Here is a 25,703-nt window from a genome sequence, read left to right as displayed (position 1 = left end):
TGTGGAATCAGGGGGGGCGGGGGGGGGGGGGGGGGTTGTGGTGTCACGCTTTAAACTTTAAGAACTTTGTGCTCTGAGAGTGTTGACTCACTTACTGAGGAACAAAAGATTGAGGGTTATTTTTTGAACTATGTATGAACTGTGCCTGCAGTGTAAATACAAGAGGATATGAAAGTAGGCAGTTGCAAAATGTTTTTGTATACCAGTGCTGTGTAGGAAGAGGTGACAATAAACTACACAAAGACAAGATGTGCATTTCTGTCACTTTATTAATTCAGTGTCTTCATCTTAAGATAGAAGAAATTTCCATAACGAGAGGTTACCACTTTAGCTCTTAATCCATGAATCCCCCATACCTCTTTTTTCGTCCACTTCCATTTTCCCCAGATGTTTTTTGAGCTCTACCATTCTTGCTATTGTCCACAAGCCATTCAGGCCTTCCCACCCGCCTCATGAACCCTCCGTAGCGCTTTTTAAGAGCATGACCCAAAAGTGCCTCAAGAAGATTGCCTTTTATCACATCCCCTTTAATATGGTGGTTGAAGCCTCCATACCTCTTCACCTCCTCCATTTCATCCCTAGTTTCCTCCATGTCATGATCTTTTGTAGCACCAATGATCTTTAAGATTCCCAGCCGAGTGTCCTCTTCCTCATTGTGGTTCTCCAGGTTATTCAGTGCCCTCTGGGCAGATGATGAACGACGAGACATGAAACCTCCATAACGTTTCATGAAACCACCATACTTTTTATCAATTTGATGTTTAGGTGAACGGACAGCCTCCTCAGTCATCATCTTCCAGTCACCAGGAAGATGTGGCCAAGCCACATCTTCCTGGCTTGGCTGTTGAAGGGGGTCAGCATCCACAGAAACATTGTCATCACTCTCAGATAAAAAGTCCTGGCACATGCGAAGTCTCTGGGTGTCCATCACACCTTCACACTCAAGAGAGCATGTCTGGAAGAAAAGAAAACACACTGTTAGAACTTTCACCAGGGTTTTTCCCAGCATATTAGAAGCCTGGCGGACTGCCAGGCTTTACTTGCCCAACCCGCCGGGCAAAGTGTTGCTTGTTTTTGTTTTGATTTAAAAATAAGAACAAATGTCGCTTATACACTGCTCAAAAAAATAAAGGGAACACTTAACACAATATAACTCCAAGTAAATCAAACTTCTGTGAAATCAAACTGTCCACTTAGGAAGCAACACTGATTGACAATCAATTTCACATGCTGTTGTGCAAATGGGATAGACAACAGGTGGAAATTATTGGCAATTAGCAAGACACACTCAATAAAGGAGTGGTTCTGCAGTTGGGACCACAGACCACTTCTCAGTACCTATGCTGTCTGGCTGATGTTTTGGTCAGTTTTGAATGTTGGTGGTGCTTTCACACTCGTGGTAGCATGAGACGGACTCCACAACCCACACAAGTGGCTCAGGTAGTGCAGCTCATCCAGGATGGCACATCAATGCGAGCTGTGACAAGAAGGTTTGCTGTGTCTGTCAATGTGGAGGCGCTACCAGGAGGCTGGAGGCGCTACCAGGAGACAGGCCAGTACACCAGGAGACGTGGAGGAGGCCGTAGGAGGGAAACAACCCAGCAGCAGGACCGCTACCTCCGCCTTTGTGCAAGAAGGAACAGGAGGAGCACTGCCAGAGCCCTGCAAAATGACCTCCAGCAGGCCACAAATGTGCATGTGTCTGCACAAACGGTTAGAAACCGACTCCATGAGGATGGTATGAGGGCCCGACGTCCACAGATGGGGGTTGTGCTCACAGCCCAACACCGTGCAGGACACTTGGCATTTGCCAGAGAACACCAGGATTGGCAAATTCGCCACTGGCGCCTTGTGCTCTTCACAGATGAAAGCAGGTTCACACTGAGCACATGTGACAGATGTGACAGAGTCTGGAGACGCCATGGAGAGCGGTCTGCTGCCTGCAACATCCTTCAGCATGACCAGTTTGGCAGTGGGTCAGTAATGGTGTGGGGTGGCATTTCTTTGGAGGGCCGCACAGCCCTCCATGTGCTCACCAGAGGTAGCCTGACTGCCATTAGGTACCGAGATGAGATCCTCAGACCCCTTGTGAGACCATATGCTGGTGCGGTTGGCCCTGGGTTCCTCCTAATGCAGGACAATGCTAGACCTCATGTGGCTGGAGTGTGTCAGCAGTTCCTGCAAGACGAAGGCATTGAAGCTATGGACTGGCCAGCCCGTTCCCCAGACCTGAATCCGATTGAGCACATCTGGGACATCATGTCTCGCTCCATCCACCAACATCACGTTGCACCACAGACTGTCCAGGAGTTGGCGGATGCTTTAGTCCAGGTCTGGGAGGAGATCCCTCAGGAGACCATCTGCCACCTCATCAGGAACATGCCCAGGCGTTGTAGGGAGGTCATACAGGCACGTGGAGGCCACACACAATACTGAGCCTCATTTTGACTTGTTTTAAGGACATTACATTAAAGTTGGATCAGCGTGTAGTGTTATTTCACTTTAATTTTGTGTGTGGCTCCAAATTCAGGCCTCCATTGGTTAATAAATTTGATGTCCATTGATGATTTTTGTGTGATTTTGTTGTCAGCACATTCAACTTTGTACAGAACAAAGCATTCAATGAGAATATTTCTTTCATTCAGATCTAGGATGTGTTATTTGAGTGTTCCCTTTATTTTTTTGAGCAGTGTATATATATACAGTACAGACCAAAAGTTTGGACACACCTTCTAATTCAATGGGTTTTCTTTATTTTCATGACTATTTATAAGGCAAGAAATCCCACTTATTAACCTGACAGGGCAGGTTGACCTATGAAGTGAAAACCATTTCAGGTGACTACCTCTTGAAGCTCATCAAGAAAATGCAGAGTGTGTGCAAAGCAGTAATCACAGCAAAAGGTTGATACTTTGAAGAAACTAGAATATAAGGGGTATTTTCAGTTGTTTTACACTTTTTTGTTTAGTTCCTTATTTCCACATGTGTTATTCATAGTTTTGATGCCTTCAGTGTGAATCTACAATGTCAATAGTCATGAAAATAAAGGAAACTCATTGAATTAAAAGGTGTGTCCAAAATTTTGGTCTGTACTTTAAATACAATATACAGTACAGTATATATATATATGTATATATATTTTTTTAATAAGCTGGACAGAAAAGCATCTTTTCTGCACTCAGCATTTCACTGGCACAGCAGAATAATTCCTGAAAGATGGATTTGTAGTTAATGCATTGCATAGGGCACGAAGCCAGGAGCGGAACCTAATTACACTGCTTGTGCCTCTGCGCACCTACTTTCACTAAAACTGCACACATGCTCACCTATATGGGCATTTCTTTAAACACCCAGTGAGGACTCATGTTTCTTTGGAGAATTCTTAATCAAGGTAGGCATCAGTTTAAAAGTAACAGCATTTAAACCGCAAATATAACATACAGTCAGGATTTCAGAGGTGTGCATTGAGCATGCAATGAGAATCATATATCTTTGGGAACAAAGGATTACATATCAAACATGCTGCTCAGCTCGTGACTCTGTGTCTGCATCGCAGTTTGAGAAAAGTTTATGTCCGTATTCCTCGGTCAGACGGTGCATTAGTGTGCCAGTGGTTTAGCCCGTGGAGGAGATTTTGTGCTCGCCTCATATGTTACGCTAAACATCAATTTTTTGTTTTGGTTTGGTTTTTGCGGCAACACAATGCATCAAACTGCGGCATGTCAAATGCTGTTTTTACTTACAGTCAGGCAGAGTTGCTGCGAAAACATGCCCTGTAAATCTGGAAAGCCAAAACATTCTCTGTTTTGGCTCTTCCACTTCGTGTCTATTGAGGCTTTAGTCTCAATAGACACGAAATGGAAGAGCTACTAAAGCCACATAAATTAAATCTCCACGTTTGTGTTTCTGCATCCATCAGAGAGATGCAGAATGCAGTGCATTTAGGACATCATGTAGGGCCGCTCCAACGTTGTATGAAAAGAGTAGAACATTTATTTAATGCTGGAGCCCTCCAGCACTAAATAAAATTGGTGCACAACATCAGCACCAATAACAGTGTTTCCACATAGATTTATGCCCCTTTTACACTGAAAAAGGAAGGGACATAGGCTTTGAGCTGTAGGCTTTGAGCCATGCCCCAATGTTTTCAATATAAAAGAGATACATTGTGAGATCCATTCAACTTCAGCACCCAGCTTGTGGACAATGCTTGTGAACCAGACCACTTAGGATGTAATGTGTTTGAACACAAACCAGGCATTACAATTACATCTCACTTTCCATTCAGGACAATGTCTTCTCAATGATAATGGAAGAAGGACTAACAAAGGACAAAGACAACAGCTGGATAGCACAATTACCATTCAAACTGCCACGCCAAGAGCTCCCTAACAACAGACTGCAGGCCCTGAAGCGGGTGATGTCACTTGTTCGCAACTTTGAAAGAAATGAGAAAATGAAGGAACACTTTGTGACTTTCATGGACAAAGTATTCAAAAGCAAACATGCAGAAATTGCCCCTCCACTAAAAGATGGAGAGGAATGTTGGTATCTGCCACTATTAGGTGTTTACCACCTCCGTAAATCCAAACAGATCATCGTCGTCTTTGACAGTAGCGCCAAATACAAGGATGTATCATTGAACGAATCTTAACAATTCTCTGCTAGGTGTTTTAATGCGCTTCAGAAAGAAAGCTGTATCCTTTACAGCAGACACTGAACAGATGTTTTACTGTTTCAACGTTCATGAGCAAGACAGGAACTACTTGCGCTTTCTGTCTTTCTGTGACAATGACATTTCCAAGGATATTGTGGAGTTTAGGATGAAAGTTCATGTCTTTGGGAATAATTCATCACCAGCAGTGGCAATATATGGCTTGCATCAGTCTGTTTTAAACAGCGATCCAGATGTTATACAGTTTGTGACACAGGACTTCCACTTCGACGACGGACTCAAATCTCTTCCCACCATTCAAAAGACTGTGTCCCTACTCCAAAGAACCTGTGACACACTTGCAAAATCAAATCTCAGACTACATAAAATAGCAGCCAACAGAAAGGAAGTATTAGAGGCATTTCCTATCCAAGATCATGTTAAAGATTAAAAAAATTGTACACTCTGAAGCCGATTCAGTCCTCATGCAACGCAACCTGGGTCTCCTTTGGGACCTTGGTAAAGACTGCTTCACCTTTCAAGTACCAGATGAGACAAGCCCTTTAAAAGAATAGGTGTTTTATCTACCATTAACAGCCTTTATGATCAATTAGGGTTTGTAGTGAAAGTCACTATATAAGGAAAGTCTATTCGGCGTGAACTTACAATTGAAAATGGAGACTGGGATGCTCCATTACCTCCAAAGATGGAAGAGTCTCTGGAAGGAATCACTTAAAGAACTATCTGACCGGACTATTCCCAAAGCATACACGGATATTTTTCCCTCAACAACGACAAAAAACTGTGTGTTTTCGGCCGCTTCTACTAAAGCCATAGTTGTATAGCTTATCTAAAAGTGACAGATGCAGAAGGAAACTGTCAAGTGGGATTTATTATGGGCAAGGCGAAGCTTGCACCATGCCCAGATCAGACCATACCAAGATTGGAGCTTAGTGCTGCTGGAGTGGTGCTTGCAGATCTTGTCGCAGATGAACTTGATCTTAAACTAGACTACACCACATTCTACACAGACAAGAAAGTAGTCCTAGGTTATATCTATAACTAGGAGATTTTATGTCTATGTCAGTAACCGTGTAACCAGGATCCGCAGATCTTCTCAGCAAAGCCAGTGGCATTATGTAGCTAGCAGTCAGAAACCCGTGGATCACGCCACTCGTTCTGTTCCTGCATACCATCTACCCCTTAGTAACTGCTTCACTGGTCATGACTTTTTGCTCCAAAGTCAAAGGTTCCCAAACAACTCTTAAGTTCTTGTTGACCCTAGCATGGACTTGGATGTTAGACCAAAAGTAATTACTCTCAAAACTATAACCTCAACCAGGGAACATGGTTCTGCTAGGTTCAGCAAGTTTTCCACTTGAAGGTCTCTCACACATGCTCTTTCTAGACTATTGCATGTCAACTTCAAATCTCCACCAAGCATTAACAATCTCTGCTGTGGTTGGCATTACTGTGAGACAGGACTCACTGTGGACGAATTTAAAAAGACTCAAAACATGATTTGAGCAGTACAACAGGATGTGTATTCTGAAGAAATCAGGTGTGTACAAAAATATGAGAAGTTACCCAAAACCAGTACTCTTTAGAACTTAGACCCTTACCTGGATGAAAATGGACTCCTCAGATTAGTTGGTCGCATCACTGACTCAAACTTGACTCATGGTGAAAAAAACCCACTTCTAGTTCCATTCCACTACCATCTTGCAGTTATTAAAGCACCACCACAATCAGGTTCATCATCTTGTAGCTTGTTTACAGAAGCTATACACTCTGCAGCATGGTGGATAGTGGGTGGCAAAAGAAAGGTGAGCACAATCATCTACAATTATGTAACCTGCAAAAGACTTTGTGCTCCCCTGAGCACACAAAAAATGTCAAACCTTCCACCAGACCATCTTGCAACAGACCCTCCGTTCACACATCCAGCTTTATTAATGCATTTAGTTGGTTTCTGGCTATAAAAGGACCTTTAAAAAAACTACTTGTTCTGATCGGGGTACCAATTTTGTAGGTCCACCATCCGGCGTCTTGGGGGGGTAGCAGTATGGCACCAACACTGTTTATAGTGGGGATGGTGTGCTGCTGATCTCAACTCTGGATGTTGTGGGCCAGTGGACAGAGTACTTTGAAGATCTCCTCAATCCCACCAACATGCCTTCCATTGAAGAAGCTGAGCCTGGGGACTCTGGGTTGGGCTCTCCAATCTCTGGGGACGAGGTCGCCGAGGTGGTTAAAAAGCTCCTCGGTGGCAAGGCCCCGGGGGTGGATGAGATCTGCCTGGAGTTCCTTAAGGCTCTGGATGTTGTAGGGTTGTGTTGGCTGACGCGACTCTGCAATATCGCATGGACATCGGGGGCAGTTCCCCTGGATTGGCAGACTGGGGTGTTGGTCCCCCTGTTCAAAAAGGGGGACCGGAGGGTGTGCTCCAATTATAGAGGGGTCACACTCTTAAGCCTCCCTGGCAAGATCTATTCAGGGGTCCTGGAGAGGAGGGACTGTCGGATAGTCAAACCTCGGATTCAGGAAGAGCAGTGTGGTTTTCGTGCTGGTCGTGGTACACTGGACCAGCTCTACACCCTCGGCAGGGTCCTGGAAGGTGCATGGGAGTTCGTCCAACCAGTGTATATGTGTTTTGTGGACTTCTGGAGGGAATCCGTTTTGGTGGCCTTAGGATCTCATGTCTGCTTTTTGCGGATGATGTGGTCCTTTTGGCTTCATCAGATCGTGATCTGCAGCTCTCGCTGGAGCGGTTCGCAGCCAAGTGTGAAGCGGCTGGGATGGGGATCAGTGCCTCCAAATCCGAGGCCATGGTATTGAGCCGGAAAAGGGTAGAGTGCCTTTTCTGGGTCGGGGGAGTGTCCTGCCCCAAGTGGAGGAGTTCAAGTATCTCGGGATCTTCTTCACGAATGAGGGAAGAAGGGAGCGGGAGATCAACAGGTGGATTGGCGCAGCGTCTGCCGTCAAGCGGGCGCTGTACCGGTCCGTCGTGGTAAAGAGAGAGCTGAGCCCAAAAGCGAAGCTCTTGATTTACCAGTCGATCTACGTTCCCACCCTCATCTATGGTCATGAGCTTTGGGTCATGACCGAAAGAACGAGATCGTGGGTACAAGCGGCCGAAATGGGTTTTCTCCGTAGGGTGTCTGGGCTCTCCCTTAGAGATAGGGTGAGAACCTCAGTCATCCGGGAGGGACTCAGAGTAGAGCCGCTGCTCCTTCACATCGAGAGGAGCCAGTTGAGGTGGCTCGGGCATATAGTCAGGATGCCTCCTGGACGCCTCCCTGGTGAGGTGTTCCGGGCACGTCCCACCGAGAGGAGGCCCCAGGGAAGACCCAGGACACGCTGGAGGGACTATATCTCTGGGCTGGCCTGGGAACGCCTCGGGATTCCCCCGGAAGAGCTGGAAGAAGTGGCCGGGGAGAGGGAAGTCTGGGCCTCCCTTCTGAAGCTGCTACCCCCGTGACCCGACCTCGGATAAGCAAAAGAAGATGGATGGATGGATGGATGGTTCTGATCGGGGTACCAATTTTGGAGGTGCATGTAAGGAACTGAATATCCTGTTGAACTTGGACAAGGCAGTTCTACAGGCCTACTTAAAAGAAAATGGATGCACTTGGACCTTTAACTTGCCACATACTTCCCATTTTAGTGGGTCGTGGGAAAGAATGATAGATCTGCCCCGGAGAATATTGGACTCTATGTTTTTCAAACTCAAGACCACAAAGCTCACTGATGAAGTTCTCATCACCTTCATGGCAGAGGTGGCAGCTATTATAAATGCTAGACCTCTTGTCCCAGTTTCTTCAGACTCAGTACAGTGAACCCTTGTTTTTTGCGGTGGTTACGTTCCAAAAAGAACCCGCGATAGGCGAAATCCTCGAAGTAGTAACCTTTATTTTTTTTACAATTATTATACAATGAAATATTCCATAATACATTGAAACCAAAGAAGACCGAAGGTGTTAACTAGCCTTTGCATCAGACATGCACCACTAACAACATCATATAATTTAAAATTACTTAGCATTTTGTGGTGATCAAATATGACTGAAAATAGTTTATCCTAATGGAGACGATTTACATAGATTTATCTGAAATAGATAATTTCTTACTGGCAACATAATATTTATTTACAAAAGAAAATCACTTTTATGTTTAAAATCATTTGAAAACTGGGTAATTTTACATGTAGGCAGCTCTTGGCTACAACAGACAGCCAGACCCCTTCAGACCCAAATTTTTTCTAGTGGACCAAAAAAAATTTTTACTCAGCTGATTTTTACTCCTCTTAAGCTTAGAAATAAAGGGAAAAGGAGACATTTTTTCTATCTCATGTTTTGATGGGTTTTTTTATGTCCATTGTAATGGACATCTCGACTAAGTAAGCGTACAATGCCATTGAAACTTCTATACTTTTCCCAAAGAGTTTCATGTAATATCTAATTCAACCTTTTAAACTGGATGTCTGCTTTTTGTTTATCAGTGTGCATTGTCTGAATAGAGAATATATAATACAAAATGTTGTTTTGACTTCAGTAATGTGTCACTGAACTTTCAAATGCTTCGGCATTTGAAAGTTCATTATTGTAGTAATGTAAATGGATTACACAGTTACCAAACCGTTGACAAAGCATCAGCTTGCTGGGTATTTTTGTGTAATCTCTAATTTTTGATGAAGATCCTTGAAGCAGTTTCAGTGTGGCACAAAGCACAGTTGGATTTTACATGTGTTACAGTAGAAGTGCGTTTTTCCTGTGTATTATGGCTTCTTGATGGGCATGGACTTTTTTCCCAGATTTTTGTGTGGTACAGACTGGCAATTTGATCTACCAAGACAATACCACCCATTGACTACCTGTATAACATGAACACCTCTGGATGAGACACTTTGAAAATGTAGGACTGCTTTACTTCCCAATTTCCCATCTAATTCCTATTCCCACATGGCTTATTTCATATATCCAAGCACTCAAGATAAGATATCTCTCAATGTACAATCAGTCCAAGAAAGTCTGGGAGTTTATACTCCATCATTGAAAAAATAAAACAACATAAAATCATTAACAAATCACAAACTGGCTATGAAATGAAGCCTACGCGCAAATTCAAACTGGAAGACTCTTTAGCCCCACCTGCATCATCCAATCGGCGCGCCCCGCTCATCGCCGCCGACCTATCAACGCTGGACCAAGCCACGTCACATCCAATCACCGACCAAGGCCCAGTTGATAAGGACCTCCATCCATGGCATCTTCTGCATTCCAGCTGTGCTCAACCCTCCTCCACCCCTTCTCCACCTCCACTCTTCAAACTCGCATCCTTCACCGACCTCCACCACCGTGTCGAGTCCCGGGGGATGACATTCCTAACCTACATCGGGAATGCTCATCCGAGCTTATTGCAATTCACAGCTCGATGTCCTCAGCGGGGGCTCGAGCGCCAAAGAACTTTAAATTCATGCATGTCAATAAACCTTTTTAATCGCTGTTTTTTCAGTCTGAGTCTCACCAGATTGAAATGCTCATACATGCTTCTTTCTTTGCACAGTAACACTAAATAATTAGGTATTGAACAACATACACAACCTCCTGATGTCCATTGGGATGGACATTCAACTTTTAAAAAATCCTACGATTTCATGATAGAAAAAAATTTTTAAATACCTTCAAATACTATGACTGGAAATACTTAAAATTATATTGAGAGTAATGTGCTTGGCTGCTATGAACATAAATTAATATTTTTGATGGAAAACAGATGCTTACTCCTCCCCGTCTCGTTTCATTCACATGCTCGTCTTGTCTGATGCCTGAAAATCACTAGCACCAAGTTAAGAGTCTAAACTTCATTGTTTTTGTTTAATAGGAAACCAATCTGTAAGATCCATCATGCAAATAACAAATTCCTTTTTTTTTATTGGTTTAATTCCAGGAAAATATCATGTCCATTCCAGGGAACGAGGGGTCTGAAAGAGAAGAGGGTTACCAAATTGGTGGCAGCATAGTTCCAATGAAAAGCAGCAGTCAAGGTGACAATGATGTGGGTATGTCTATGGGATAGGATGTACTAGATAGCATGCTTATATTTTAAATATATTTCTAGATATTTATGCATTTCAATTGCTTCTTTAATTCCTGTTCCTTTTCATCATAAGTTACTGTGTAATATAAATGGTGTGAGCAATTAAGTGGTTTTATGTCCAAAAAAAGTAGCATCTTCCATTGTTACTTGTTGATTCACTTGTGCTGGAGTAAAATAATTTGTTGCTATCCCTAATTTTGCAAGGCAATATGACAATATGACATGACTGTGCTTTTCAGCACAGAGGAAAAGTGGTGCAGAGAAAAGGAAAAGATACATCAAATCCTGCTTAGTGGATGCTGTGAGAGGCTTCTGAATCACAAAGAAAATTGCACAAGTTTACAGTACTTATTTTTTTCTCCATAAGTATACTATGTGACAAAGGAAAGGCAAAAAAACATGTTCATAGTTAACAGCTATGTGCAACATAAGCCTAGAGATTCTCATGAGGCTTTTAAAAACCTCAAAAAAATGTCTTTTAAAAACATTATTCAGTAATAATGCCATTTTTCCTGAAAAACATTGTTTCCATGAGGTTACAACCAAACACCACATAGTAACAATGACACGCCATGTTACAACCAGAGCATTAACTGTAACCACTAAATCCCAGCTGCTGCACTTTGTCAAGACAGCAAATCTCAGAGTACGACTGGATTTGACTTAAAACTGTCAACAGAGAAATTGCTTTGATTGCCCTGACAGGATTCGTACTGAGCTTTCATAGCTGTAGGCATATGAAGACCAACTAATGAACAGGAAAATTGAACTGAATGAGGACATAATACTACCTGATAATGACGGCCAAATGAAGCCTCGTGAAGCAATGAAGCTTCCATTGCTTCACGAGGTTCCATTGCTTCCATTGCTTTGCCTAAAGGTTCATTACTCTGTGGTTCATAACATCTGCTGCTGAAACTGTGGGCACACTTGCAAAACAAGTCAGTCTATGCTCTCCTTATGCATTGCAGGGCAGTTTTGTCACTCAGATCTACATTCTTCAAAAAAATAGTAAATGCAATATTGTCACAGTTTTTGTCAAACTCTTGTTCAGTAGCAGGAGAGTCAATTAAATCCTCTTTAACTGTAATCTTGTTTAGTTATTAAAATGATTTGTAGCCAAACTAATCCTGGAATATGTTGACTGTCAGTGGCTGTTTTCTTTGAGTTGTGATTTGCCTCCTGAAAAACTGGAATTCTTCAAAACTCCTCTTTTTCTTGGATTTCTAGTTTTCTCTCTGATCTTATCCCTTACATTTTTACTCACCAGGACAGGATTTTACTCTTCCAACAGCTTTAATCAGTTTCTGTTGTGCAAGACTGATATACCGTTACTGATCAAAATAATAATGGAAATTTCCACAAGGTGAACATTTTGGAGGTGAAGGGGTTCATTATTTTTATTTAAGAATCTTGTGAATGATCATCTCAAAGTATTCCCAGATGTCAGAGATCTTCTTCTCCATTTCAATCAAGTTTATTTGTGTAGAACATTTCAGCAACAAAGCAGTTCAAAGTGATTAACATAATAAAAACACTAAAATATAAAGTCATAAAATACATCACAATCAAAAATTGAGAAAACCAGTAACAAACATTACATTTTGGTGAGTGCCATCATCAAAATCATTAATACACATCAAATATGTTGGTCAATGTTGCTTTATGTTGGTCAATGTTATTTCAGCCACTGCTAAAGACAAATACTCTCCTCTGATGTGCGACCAAATACAATAACCCATGAAGCAGCAGGGCTTTTCAAGCTTTTATTTTGAAAACCGACACGAAAAATAAAGCAGTCAAGTGACCCATGCAATGTGAGGCGCCGTTTATTGCCAGTCACGTGGTTTTTTAGCAAGACAAGCATCAAAGTGTGGCTTCATCTGACACGCTCCCTTTTTACTAGGTACACGCCTCAAAGCCTGGCTTCAGATTTCTCATCACTACTACCTGAGATCCAGGGAGAATGAATTAGTGCCCTCTGCTGGCAAACACATAGAAAATACAAGGAATACTAAATAAGCAGTAAATCCAGGATAACTAAATAAATTGTGGGTGGGAGTTTCCTGTGGTAAATGAGCCTGCCTGGACAAGGTGGTAAAAAGATTCTGACTTTTTTATGACATTTCTACTATGTTCAGTGAAGTCATACATTATTCATGTGATTATATATAAATTAATTATTCTCCAAATAAAACACTACATGCTTACATGATTGGGTGGTAGGGTATCTGGAGGGCAAGACCAAATGAAGAATGATCAGAGTGGATTACACAATGACATATGGGATATTCACAAATACATGTTTTAAGTAAAGGTTTGATTTTCTTTAAAAATGCGAGTATAATGGGTTTTTTTATAAAGAAATGACGGACATAAAAGCAGGCATCAGAAGGGAAGATCACTCACCAGTGTTTAGAATTAATGAGTATGCACACTAATTTATTGTTTTAATCATCAACTCACTGAGTAAAATGTAAATGGTAAATCTTTTCCATATAAACATCCCCTTTTAACCTCACCTACTGTATATTGTGCAGAGAGCTTTACTCCGTGTTTGTAATTCACTCCCTCTCACAGACACGGTGAACACTCAATGTTCCTTTTCATTCATGAAGATATATATTTTAAATCGTCTCAGTATTTTACTGAGATTTTAACTTCGAAGAGAATAATGAAAACGATGCACTAAAGTGCAAAGAGAAAGAGAAGAAGAAGAGATGAGTGTTCAAGTATAAAAAAGAGAAACCACTAAGACGAAAACCTGCCTCCATATCAGAACAATGTCATAGAGTTTTGTGTGCCTAATTTTTATTTTTTTTTCTAAATGTAGCTTAGAAAAAATTAACATACTAATTTTTTATTATATTATTTAATATATTTTATAATGATTATCCTTGATGAGTTTGATGATGGCATTTGAAAATATGTAATGTCTGGTGCTTATGATTAGTTATTGTATTATGTTTTTATTATGTAAAATGCTATGGACTGTCTCATTGCTAAAATGTTCATACAAATAAACTTAACTTTCTCACTGGTATCATTAGTTTAATATATTGTACATTGCTACCACAAACATACAACAGACATTATATAATAATAACGTAGTTGAAAAATTAATTTTAAGAATAAGCCACAAAGGAATGAAAGAATGAGGAAATAAGGATAGTTGAAAAAACAACAAACTGAACTGCTTTTTTGAAACCATAACCATAAAACTTGAACATGAACCACCACAGAATTTTCTTTGAGTAATAAATATCTATCTATCTATCTATCTATCTATCTATCTATCTATCTATCTATCTATCTATCTATCTATCTATCTATCTATCTATCTATCTATCTATCTATCACCAGTATAAAATGTAGTCATTAATTGCTTTGTACTTAGGTATGAAAACATTCTTGTGTATGTCATGTTTGAAGTGATTAAGTGATCAAATTGTCTGTCTCGCTCTCTATCTCCCTAGAAGATCAAATGAATGTATTACTACAATACCTGAGTTGAGAAAGCAGATACTTGTCCTTGCAGGCTGTACACACAACGTGCGCACTCCGTCCCGCAGTCTGTTCCAGCCACCAGCAACACGCATGTTCCCGCAAGCAACATCCACAGGCAGCTGCACTGAGCGATTACAGCCATCGGCTAGGGACGGGAAATCACAGCAGTTATTTTCATTACTGCTCTGATTGAGTGTTCTGCTATGAATTTCATAAAACAGCTCAAGTAAAGCACGAACCTGATATACATTAACTGATGATTTAACAACTATCAACTTCCTATACTATTATTATTTATCTATTTTCAAGGCAATCACAAGCTCTCTGCACAATTTGTAGTCTAAATTATTTATTAGACTAAAGTGATATTTGCCTATATGATGTGAATAAAAGTCACAGTGTCTCATTTGTTGATATTGTATGTAAAAAAAAAAAAAAAAAAACCCACTAAGTTCTCGTAGCTAACAATTGTGGCAGTAAATACGGAAATATATTTGCGTCTTACCTCTGATGGAGTGAAAACAAGTTTTTCTACAATTTCTCTCCAACTAGGGATGAAAAGAAGGCGGGAGACTTGCGTCTGTGTTTGATTAATCTGTGCATGAAACGGTCTCTCCGCAGGTGTTTCTACACGAGCTGATCCACGAACAGAGAGGTCCAACTTATCTCCGACGAACTCAACCTCAACGGGCAGCCAGTGAGCTGAACCTGATGCAGTGTTGCAGCGGGGTGTTCGCCAGCTTTTTAAACTACGTTCTGGGCCTTACGTCACCGAATATAAAACTGCAGGGAGGAGATAAGTCCGTGACGTTGCAGCCCACTCACCTCCACCCCAGAAACCCCGGAGCTCACCGCGACACGACCGTGTCCTCTTTTCTGTCACGCATGCTCTTTAATCCTTTTAACCATGACTTACAAAAATAAGTTAATCTTACTAAGCTACCAGCAAAATGCACTAATGACTTATATTTATGAAGTAACAATTACTTACATGATGAAAAACACAAGGTACTTATTGCTTTTGACAGAATTACTTTATTTAGAATTGAGCTCAGGGCCGGCCCAAGCATAAGCAAACCAGGCGGTCGCTTTGCAATTCAGTCAGTAATTAAGCAATATTATCACATAGAAATCAATACTGAAAAAAAGGAAAAAAATCGGTTCCACTTCAGCCCTAGTGGCTGATATTTTCATAGCTATTTTAAGACCATCAAAAAACTTTGAGGTGACTCATTAATTGAATGTCCACAACATCTTTTAGATTTTCTTTATGCTAAATATTTTATTAGTAAGGCAGTTTTTCAAGGGTCACTTGAATTCAGTATCAGAAATAATCAAATAAGTAAAATCAATCATCTAGTCCATCTTTCCCTAATGCTGACACTGAGAACTAAAAAGGGAACCTTTGAGAGAGACGGACGGAGTTTGGTGTTTCGAACCCCAGACCTGGCCTGATGATGAAGAAGGTGTTGCAGCAGGAGGAGGAAGTTGATCGGCGAAGGCCGGGATCTCTGTAGGTCTGATGAGCTTCTTCTCTGCATGGATGGTGAGGTCACACAGGACTTGGTGCTGGCAGGAGGGAAGGCACCAGTTCTTCTTCTTTGCCTTTGTTCTTTGTCTTTGCCATTATCTTCATCTTTGGGGTCTGAACCCAGTTGATGAGAGAAGTGCGATGTGAAGCCACATGTTGCAGGGCTGACCGGTTGGTCCCCATGCGCAGGACAGTCTTCGGCTCCGTGGCCCCAGCTCTTCTTCAGCTCCAGAGTTTTTGTCCATCTCGATCTTGGCTCGAAGCTGCCCGGAGGATCCAACCAAAGGTTCCTCTTTTGCACCCACCTTTTATAGGGTTTATCCAGTCTTTTGGTGCGTTTGCATTGGCTAGCCCTGATGTTGTGCTTGTTTCATTGGCTGTCTGCTTAGACAGATGATCTCATATCCATCACTGCCTTAAGAGACATTATGTCCTGATGTCTGTGCTAATGTCTCAGGGTTGCTCAACCTCCTATGTCCATTGCCTGCACAACCCTTTCTCTGAAACGTTTACGTTGTTCAACAACCTGCTTCCAAATAAGGCGTTGATCATTTCTGCTCTCCTGTTAGTTCCCCTTTTTCCCTTAACCTTTCACCCTTTACCTACCATCTACCTTCAACATATCAGTGATGTTTAATTGCAGTTACACCTTTTTACACCATTTCAAGTTCAATGTCAAAATCACATTTATAATTTCTTTAGCTTCTTTGATTTAGCATTCATATATAATTTTATAACCATAACTTATTAATTACTCTTATTATAATCTTAATGTGAGTTATTACAGATGTTTTCTGAAAAGAAACCAAGAATAATCCATGATTCTAATTATTTGATACCAAAGTTACAGTTACTTGTTTTTCTTGTAAGTGTTCCCACAAGTGTAAGTGTAAGTATTATTATAAGTAAACCAATATTAATATAAGTATTTTACTTTGAATCTTATCCAATTACTCAAAAATGTTTAGATTTCATTCTTTAAAACTTTCATGCTTTAAAATAAGGAATAGTCTCAGCTATTTTTATAAATCTGCAGGCTGGAAACTTAATTCCTCTTTTTTCATGAAACCCGCTCTTCCTGTTTCATGACTCTCTCTGACTGACTATGATTTCTTATGATTAAAAAGAAAAAGAAGTAGAATTAAAGCAAAGTTTGCAGGAGACAAAAACAAAACACACACAACCAAATTGATTTTATTGACATTTAAGTCTACTGTTGGACCTAGATGTCACTTGAGTGATCCATTTTAAAGATAACTTTATTTATTATTACTGTTAAACTTAAATCTCCAGCATGGGGAAGTGGGATGAGCTCGGGTTTTCTTGACACCCCCTCCACGAGGTCAGACCTTTCACATGCTGGGAGTCCATCACCCTCCTGCAGTTCGCCGTCCTCATCCCCTGGAAAGAGAAGAGGTTCGTCTGGGATGTGAAGATGCAGATTCCTGATGCGAAATTAAGCTTCATCAAACACTGAGGCATTCCATCCAATTGTTTGACTTGTGCCGATGTGGTGCTTCATTTACTCTACTGCAACGTCAAGTGGACTATACATATATATAAAATGGGTAATATGAAAACGACATAATAGCCCTACAATGTATAAAAAAGTAAATGTTTGTGATTCTAATACCTAAATTCTGATTATAGTTTTTATCTGTTTATATAACACAATGTCTGAATCAAAAAGAAAACTGGAAACAAATGGGGGAGAGGGTTGTGTTTGGTTTGTTTCTCTAAACAAGCTATGTCAGTAGAGACAAAATTACATTCATTATTTATTGCTTAAAAATAAAAACTTTAACTGTGCTTGGATTTAGGTGGTTTATCTGTTTTGAGATAATTCAGTCTGCTACAGAAAATACCCATGCTCACAGAACACGAATACAGCAACAACAACAAAAATGCATCAGCAGGCTGATAAATGTTTCTAATTATTTCTTGGTGTCTGTTATGGATGCCTGCATCAGGGTTTCTGCCCTTAACAAACATGATAGTAAAAGGCTCATCCTGGGTTACTTTTCATAACCTGGTAAAACCAGTCCCTTGTGCTACACTTTGTTTTGCCCAAAGGGTCTGGACCCTCGGCTGTTGAGAAACCATTGCTTGCTAAAGGCCTGGACTTTAGCAAGCAATGGTTTGAAATGATTGGATCTGATTGGATTGATTGGATTTACCCAATTGCAAATGTCTAGCTGTGATGTATGTAATTCGCCACCCTGATAATGAAGGAAGCTATGCTATGAAGCTTACCAGAAATTGCTTGTGCTGTAAGCAACATTACCCCACTACAAAAGGACAAGTGCCGAGACATTTTTTTTTCAGCACTAAAATGAGTTTAGCATTCCTCTTCAGCTTTAATTAGTTGGAACCGTGGCCAACATGGACCGAATTGCTTCATTCACTTCCTCTGCTGTCATTGCAAAACTACAACCATATCCAGACTAGAAATCTAAAACAGCACAGAAACACAACATCGTTTATAGTAGGTTCTTGCACCACAAGCCTCTGGAGGATCCTTCACCTTGAGGTTCCAGAGGCACCAGCAGCTTCAAATTATCATGTTGGATTTTAGTTTCCTTGCCCACATGCAGGTGCGCACAGAAGAACAGACTTTACTGTTAAGAGGGTTTGTCTTTAACCAGTTTAACGATTGTTCAGGAATCGAGAAGAGAGGGCGTCAGATGGGGAACGAGAGTCCAGGTAGGTTCGGGTGTTCCGGGACAGCAGCGGATCGGAACGGCTTGGTAGGACCAACCAGCAAGACGCGCCCGAACAGCGAAGTTCCAGGCTTGGCTCCGGGAAACGTGACCAAGGTCTGTGAGGTAACAGATAGAAAATGACAAAATGACTGGACAATACCTGACATTGACTATGAGAGATCTTAAGGCTGAGTCTGACCAACAAGTGGTAACCATCGAACGATGACTGCTGGTTCCACCGCTTCTTAAGAAGCCTGCCGCCGGTTACCGGAATCCGCTGCAGGTGAGTCAGGCTGTCAAACTCCTCCGCGTAGCTCGTCTCTGAAAAGAACCCTCACTCCAACCTGAATCCTGGCACAAATAACTGTTTGCTGCTTTGTAAGGGCATTTTAACAGCTGCTCTCTTAATCCGATGAATTTGTCTAACAAAAACCTTCCTCGTTATACCTTTATCTGTACAAACCCATCTTTGTTCTGAATCAGCCATAAATCTCTTCACAGTATGATAACGCTTCAGTTTTCATTAAATATCTAATGTTTTCATACCTTGTCATACAGCACTACACTATCTGATGATTTTCATCAGCATAGAGATCCTTTCTCTTTCCCATATAGCTTCAAACCTGTGGCCTGCTTAATAATGTGGAACATCCTTCTTAATTAGATTTTCTTTAATTGAGCTCACCAGACAAACTTATCAACCAGCTCTCTGAAAATAATTATAGTGATTCAAAGAGCCCTGGCACACAATACCATCTATAAATTTAATAGCACAACAAAAAACGTAATCTTTATGACACTTAAATCCAATTTGTATAATAATTTGGAACACTGTGTATATAAAAGATAAGTTCACCAATACCTAAATACAATCAAGTGATTCATAATATCACATTGTTATAGTATTACTTATTTTAAAAGTTTATTACAGAATACAAAATTTAAATGATTAAACATTTTATTATTAAACCTTAAACCTCTGGAATTATAAGATACTGCCAGATTTCTGACTCCTTGACACAGCTGAAACATTATACAACTCTTTACCTTAGCTTCATTGTCCAACTGAAGTCATTATCAGCACAAGTATAACAAACATGTTTTTTAATTAGGAAAAGGTGTTCTGCTAACATCACTAAGGTGTTTGGCTTATTTCAGCTTTTATTATCACAGGCCTCAATAAAGATTTGCCTTATGAAGTCTGTCATCTCTCTAGTTTGTGTGTTTGCATGGCGTGTAGGCGTGTGCTTGCGCACCTGTGTGTGTGTCTGTGTGCTTGCATTTGATACATTGTCACTTTCCTAACACATACTACATTGTGGAGATCAGCTGGTCCTTCTGAGGCCCAAGGTTTAGGTTTAGAACTAAGGTGTAAATTGAATGCAATTTAATTCATAGTGCTTGTAAAGATAGAAAGACATACTTTGTGTGTGTGAGTGGAGGGGTGTATATTTGTCTGTGTGTATATGCTTCTTCAGCGAACAGTAACGCTAGAATGGAGAAGGCACATGCATCCCAGGCGCATGTGCCTTCACAGATTGCAGAACATTTTTTATGTGCATATTTGGAAACATGTAGAAGCAGAGCATGTTTGAAAATGGTGGTAAACCCTTTGAGTCCTCAAGTTGAGAAAGTCAAGAGACTGCCTATCATGTTTGAATTCCTAAGAGTATTTCAATTCATATAATGCATAAAGTGGGATATATATATATATATTACAGAATACCAAAAAAAAATGATTAAACATTTTTGTTTGAAACAGGTTGTTTGATAAAACATTTTGGACCAAAAAGCAAAGCGAAAAAAATAGATAATGATTAGAGAGATGTGCTGGACAGCGTGACTGGGGAGATGAGAACATTCAGGTGGGTGGCAGTGCCAAAGGGCAGTGGAAATAGTGGAAATTAGAAAATTACGTGCTATTTTCCTCTATTAGAGGTTTTGGAGATGAGATAAGGTAAAGACAATAAAGGACATAGATGAGGTGAAGAGACCTTAGAATGATAGCAGATATCAAAAACAAATTGGTTATGTAAGGAATAATGTTACAGTCAAGAAATAGGACAAGGAAGTCATTTATGAAAATGCGTCAAAACATAAGACTGATTAGTTGTAATATTTCTTATTCTGGAGAAATTGGTGGTCATAATGTTTCTTTGTGTGTACACAGAGACTCACACAAACATATACACACAGCTGAGACAGTGTACAGGTAAAATAAAATGCTTTAACAAAAATAAAATAAATTTGTACATATTTAAAATACTAATTGATACAATTTTCAATTTACAGCCAAAAGAGAGAATTGTTCTTTTAGCTGATGCAATCACTCCTGAGATGGACTATGAACCATTGCAGATAGCCAGGCTTATTTGACACACATACAACTAATATATCACCGATCTGAAGACTTGAGTTATACACTAATGCAAAAAAAAAAAAATCAACTTTATGATAGTTTGTATATTTGTCTAATACAATTTGACATTGGGGTATTTAATGTCAGTTTTAAAAATGCTAAATTTAAAGTAACAGAAGTATAAAATGACAAACTATTTTAAAAATTCATAAATGTTTGATAAAACCTATTAAAAATTTAATTTCTATTGAAGAATGAATTATTGCACCCCTATAGGTCATTCCAATTGAAATGGTTATGATAACAGGTTTGGCAGAAAGAATTTAGACAAAGACCAGGAAGTGGTATGGTTTGGGGAAACATTACTGCAGCATGAAAAGCTTGAGGAATACATAAACAATAACTTGACTTTGTCAAATGACAATGGCCCAAAAACAGTAGTTTTAGTCCTGGTCCTCAGGATCCACTATGCTTCACATTTTAGATGTTTTCCTGCACCAGTACACCTGAATCAAATGAACGTTATGGTATTTAAATATACGTAATACAGCTTGGCAAATTTTGGCAAATATTTTTGCCCAGAAGGAAAAAGAGCAACAACAACTATCGATAACTATGTTCTTCTCTCGAAAAAACACACCTGCACCACAGGCTTCAGAAGAAAAAGACACTAGAGAGCGGAGTCAGGCCGCAGCGTCACAGTCAGAGGAAGAGTGAAATACGCGAGTCACAATTTGTCCTACTGTACTTCATATTGATGATTACAATGATTATTTTACTGTAGTTATTTGTAAGAAAGCGTTATATTTGTTTAAAAAAAATGCTTGGTCCTGAAAACAGGTTTTGTTCTTTGGTTTCAATGTAGAGTATTTAATTATACTGTATAATAATTGTAAATAATAAAGGTAACAACGTCATGGATTTCGCCTATCACGGGTTATTTCTGGAACGCAACCCCCTCAAAAAACGAGGGTTCACTGTACTGCCTCCATCATTTGACCCATTCCAGTTTGCACACAAACCTAACCGCTCGACTGAGGATACCATCTCCACTGCTCTTCATCTGAGCCTGGTACATCTGGAGAAAAGAAACACCCACGTATGGATGCTGTTTTTGGACTTCAGCTCAGCATTTAATATGATCATTCCCCAGGATCTGGTATACAAACTGCTCTCCCTGGGCTTCAACACTCCACTCTGCAACTGGCTGCTGGACTTCCTCACCGAAAGAACTCAGTCTCTCTGTGTGGGTAATAACACCTCTAATGTCATTTCTTTGAACACTGGTTCCCCCCAGGGCTGTGTTTTGAGCCCCCTCCTGTTTGTCTCCCACGACAAACAGGACCTAGGTTTAACACCAACCACATCATGAAATATCCAGACAACAACTTTGGGATTAATTCAGGACAACAATGAAGTGAACTACAGAAAAGATGTACAACATCTTGTGGACTGGTGCAGAATAAACAACCTGCTCCTGAATATCGACAAGACAAAAAAATCATTGCTGACTTCAGAAGGTCCCAATCAAACCACACTCCACTCCTCATTAACGACAAAGTAGTGGAGATCGTCAGCAGCACTAAGTTCCTGGTAGTTCACATTGCAGACAACCTCTGCAATGTTGAACATTACAGAGGTAATGTTCAACATTACAGAGGTTGGACAACTCACATCACTTCCCCGGTGAAAAAGGCACAGCAGTGCCTGCACATTCTAAGACAAATGAGAAGGGCTACCCTCCCACCTCCAATCCTCTCCACCTTCTACAGAATAACCATTGAGAGCCTGCTCACCAGCAGTATCTCCATCTGGTCTGGAAGCTGCACGGCCTCAGACTGCAAGGTCTCTGCAAAGAGTTGTGAAGACAGCAGAGAGGATCATTAGGTCTCTATCAATCCATACCATTGCACACAGATGCTGCTTAGCCAGAGCAAACCAGATCCTCTCTGATTCCACCCATCCTCTCCATGGTCTGTTCATCCGGTTGGCATCTAGCAGAAGATTCAGTGGCAGTGGCATCCGCTGTTAAATAGCCAGACTCAGAAAAAGCTGTCTCCCACTGGCCATCAGATTGCCCAACAATTCCATCACTAAAACTGTCTGAGACTGCTTGAAAATACTAAGTTATATATATTTAGCAATACATTATTATTTGTTTATTATGTAATTATAGGCACACTTGTGTTTCTGTGTGTGCTCCGGTGGCCAAGTGAATGACATTTCATTGCCAATTTTACTTATGTTTCTTTAAGCAATGACAATAAAATAAGTCTAAGTCTAAGACCTAATCCACCCAAACATTTTTAAAATTCCAAATCATAGGCAGAGTCAAAGCATGGATCTTAATCTCAATGAGATGCTGTGGGGAGACTTGAAACAGGTTGTACATACATACAAAGGAACATTCATATATCTCACCGCTGAAAATGCAAAATGCCCCCGGAAGAGCTGGAAGAAGTGGCTGGGGAGAGGGAAGTCTGGGCCTCCCTTCTGAAGCTGCTACCCCCGCAACCCGACCCCGGATAAGCGGAAGAAGAAGATGGATGGATGGATGGATGGATGGATGGATGGATGGAAATGCAGAGTGAAGAATACTTTCTGCAGAACCATGTCCTACAAACCTTACCACAGGGGCTGCTTTTCATTGGCTGATGCCCATTCTACGTGGTCACGTGCGTGGCCGTCTCACAAACACACTTAGCTTCCCGTTAGATAAGTACAGCATAATGGCAGCACTGATACAACTTCTACACCTTGAAGCCTGTCTGCTACACAGTCTTACATTAGCTAAACAGATCAATATCGAATGTGTACTGTATCTGATATACACTAAAGATTTTATTTTAGCAGAAAAGGCTTTGGACTAAACTGTTACTCATGCTAGCCACTCTAGCACCAAGTACAGCTAGTCAATCAACCATTGCTGTGTTCAGAGAAGAGCTGATTAATAATCGAGAAATAAATATCAAGCCTGGAAAGTTGATATTGTAATGGACTGAATGTTATGTTTTTATCTTTGCTCGTCTTGCGGGGCGCAGGCGATTGCCACGGTAACAGGTGTGCTTAAACTACAAAGAGAGAGAGAGAGTAAAAAGGTATGAGTGGTTTTGAGTTGATCACCTGTTCGGGTTATTTTACCTTTGTTTACCTTTGCTGTGGCGCATTACAGCCGCTGTAGTTTCTAAATGTTGGACTAATTACCTCGTTCGTTTGTGAGTTTATGTCATTCACAACAAACATCAAATAGAACAAATATATTTCAGAAAATTTTAACAAACAAATGGCTTCTACGCTTGGTGGGGAGTACAAAAACAAATGTGTCTTATCCACAGTCAAGCACAGTGGTGGGAAACAGAAACTAAATTCTACACACAGACAGTTAGAGGCAACTAAGGAGTATCTCAGGAAGTTCTCCTGAAGAAGCACCTGCAAAAACATGCTTGAGGTCAAGGAAAGGTTAGTTGTCTTACACACAGTTTAACAAGTTCTTCCTCTCTGGGGTGAGAACACTAAACCTTAAAATATAAAACAACTAGTAATATAAAACTACTAATGTAAGAAAGATGACAAAACATAATAATTTTAACAGCACACATTTTCAGTCTGAAAAACATGATTTCATGTATTTTGTTTCCAAAGCTTTTAATACTTTTTGTAGAAGCCTAAATTCAGTTTTTGTTCATTCAGACTTTAGGATAAGTTATGTTCATATTTCTTATTATAATTTGTGTATTTGGATAAAGATGTTAACTAGTTGGATCTATTGCATAGTAATTTACTATATTTGGATACACTAATGTCTTGCAAATTTGCATATCTAATTGGAATTAAGGATTTTAGGGTGTGGCTAACGAGAGTCTGTTGGGCAGTTGGAGTGGAGCCACACAGTTTTTTGACCTCACTCTCTTTCCTTTTAAATTGTCGTTTCTCTTTATTTTTCGTGGAAAGGTAACCTTTGTACCGTTTTTATTATTATTTCTGAAGTAAACCATATTAAGAGGATCCAGTCCTTTTTTGGTTGTCGTTTTTTTGTCATCAAGTGGACTGAAGGGAAAAGACGGAGAGCGTCAAGCTTATGGCTCCTATATTTAGGAAACTACACTTTTGTTTACATTTTCATTTTGAAAGCAGGACTTCATGTCTTTCTTCTCAAAACTTATAACGCTTGCGCTCATTGCACTAATCTGCAGGAAGAGGCTGAGGATCTGCAGAAACTTATTGCATCATTCGCAAGATGACTCATTGCTTTACAAGCTCAAAAAGTTGCTTCTACTCAATACTGAGCAAAGGCTCTGAATACTTATGACCATGTGGTATTTCAGGTTTGTTTTTTGTTGTTTTTTTTATATAAATTTGCAAAAATATCTACATTTCTGTTTCTTTCTGTGATGATATGATGCTGAGTGTACATTCCTGGGAAATAATATGACCTTTTTTGATTTTAGCAAATGGCTGCAATAAAACAAAGAATGAAAAATTTAAAGGGGTCTGAATACTTTCCGTACTCACGGTACATGTGATGAAAAGATTGAGTTGATAAAGAGTAAGAAATCACAGAGTTCAAACTTTGCTGAGGAGGATGTGCAACATGGACATGCTCTTCCAAGTTGCTCACTTGAAGAGCTACTTGGAAGAGAATACCCAAGTTTTGTAGGTTAGAATGATGCTGTTAGGAAGCAATAAGTCTTCTTTAACGTGTAAGTAAATTAACCTTTCTTTGTGTGAAATGTTACCTTGTGGGTGTGTCTTTGAAGCAGCCATTTTGGGACTCCACTAAGGACAAGGAAGTTCACCTCAAACCCAGCTTTTTTAGAAAAGAAGCAGTGATAAGAACTGGAGTTTGACTGG

General features: G+C 40.3%; 1 protein-coding gene across 1 annotated transcript; it reads right to left on the bottom strand.

Annotated features, from left to right (window-relative positions):
- Window positions 1-251: 251 nt before the first annotated feature.
- penk (proenkephalin) lies at window positions 252-15,014 on the bottom strand. Its single transcript, XM_014472575.2, has 3 exons — window positions 14,766-15,014; window positions 14,259-14,405; window positions 252-955 (listed from the first exon to the last, which is right to left on the bottom strand). The coding sequence occupies exons 2-3, from the start codon at window positions 14,400-14,402 to the stop codon at window positions 335-337; spliced, it is 765 nt and encodes a 254-aa protein (XP_014328061.1). The 5' UTR covers window positions 14,403-14,405; window positions 14,766-15,014; the 3' UTR covers window positions 252-334.
- Window positions 15,015-25,703: the final 10,689 nt, after the last annotated feature.

Source organism: Xiphophorus maculatus, chromosome 6 (genome assembly GCF_002775205.1).
Source record: "Xiphophorus maculatus strain JP 163 A chromosome 6, X_maculatus-5.0-male, whole genome shotgun sequence".
Taxonomy (NCBI): Eukaryota; Metazoa; Chordata; class Actinopteri; order Cyprinodontiformes; family Poeciliidae; genus Xiphophorus; species Xiphophorus maculatus.
Note: the sequence above shows the minus strand (reverse complement) of the source record. Positions and strands in the feature narration are given on the sequence as shown.

Bases quoted from the DNA above. Each gene is read 5' to 3' on its own strand.
- penk (XM_014472575.2), bottom strand. From the start codon at position 14,402: ATGGCTGTAATCGCTCAGTGCAGCTGCCTGTGGATGTTGCTTGCGGGA. The intron at 956-14,258 runs GTATTGTAGTAA...CTTTTCTTCCAG, and splicing joins TATCTGCTTTCTCAACTCAG to ACATGCTCTCTTGAGTGTGA.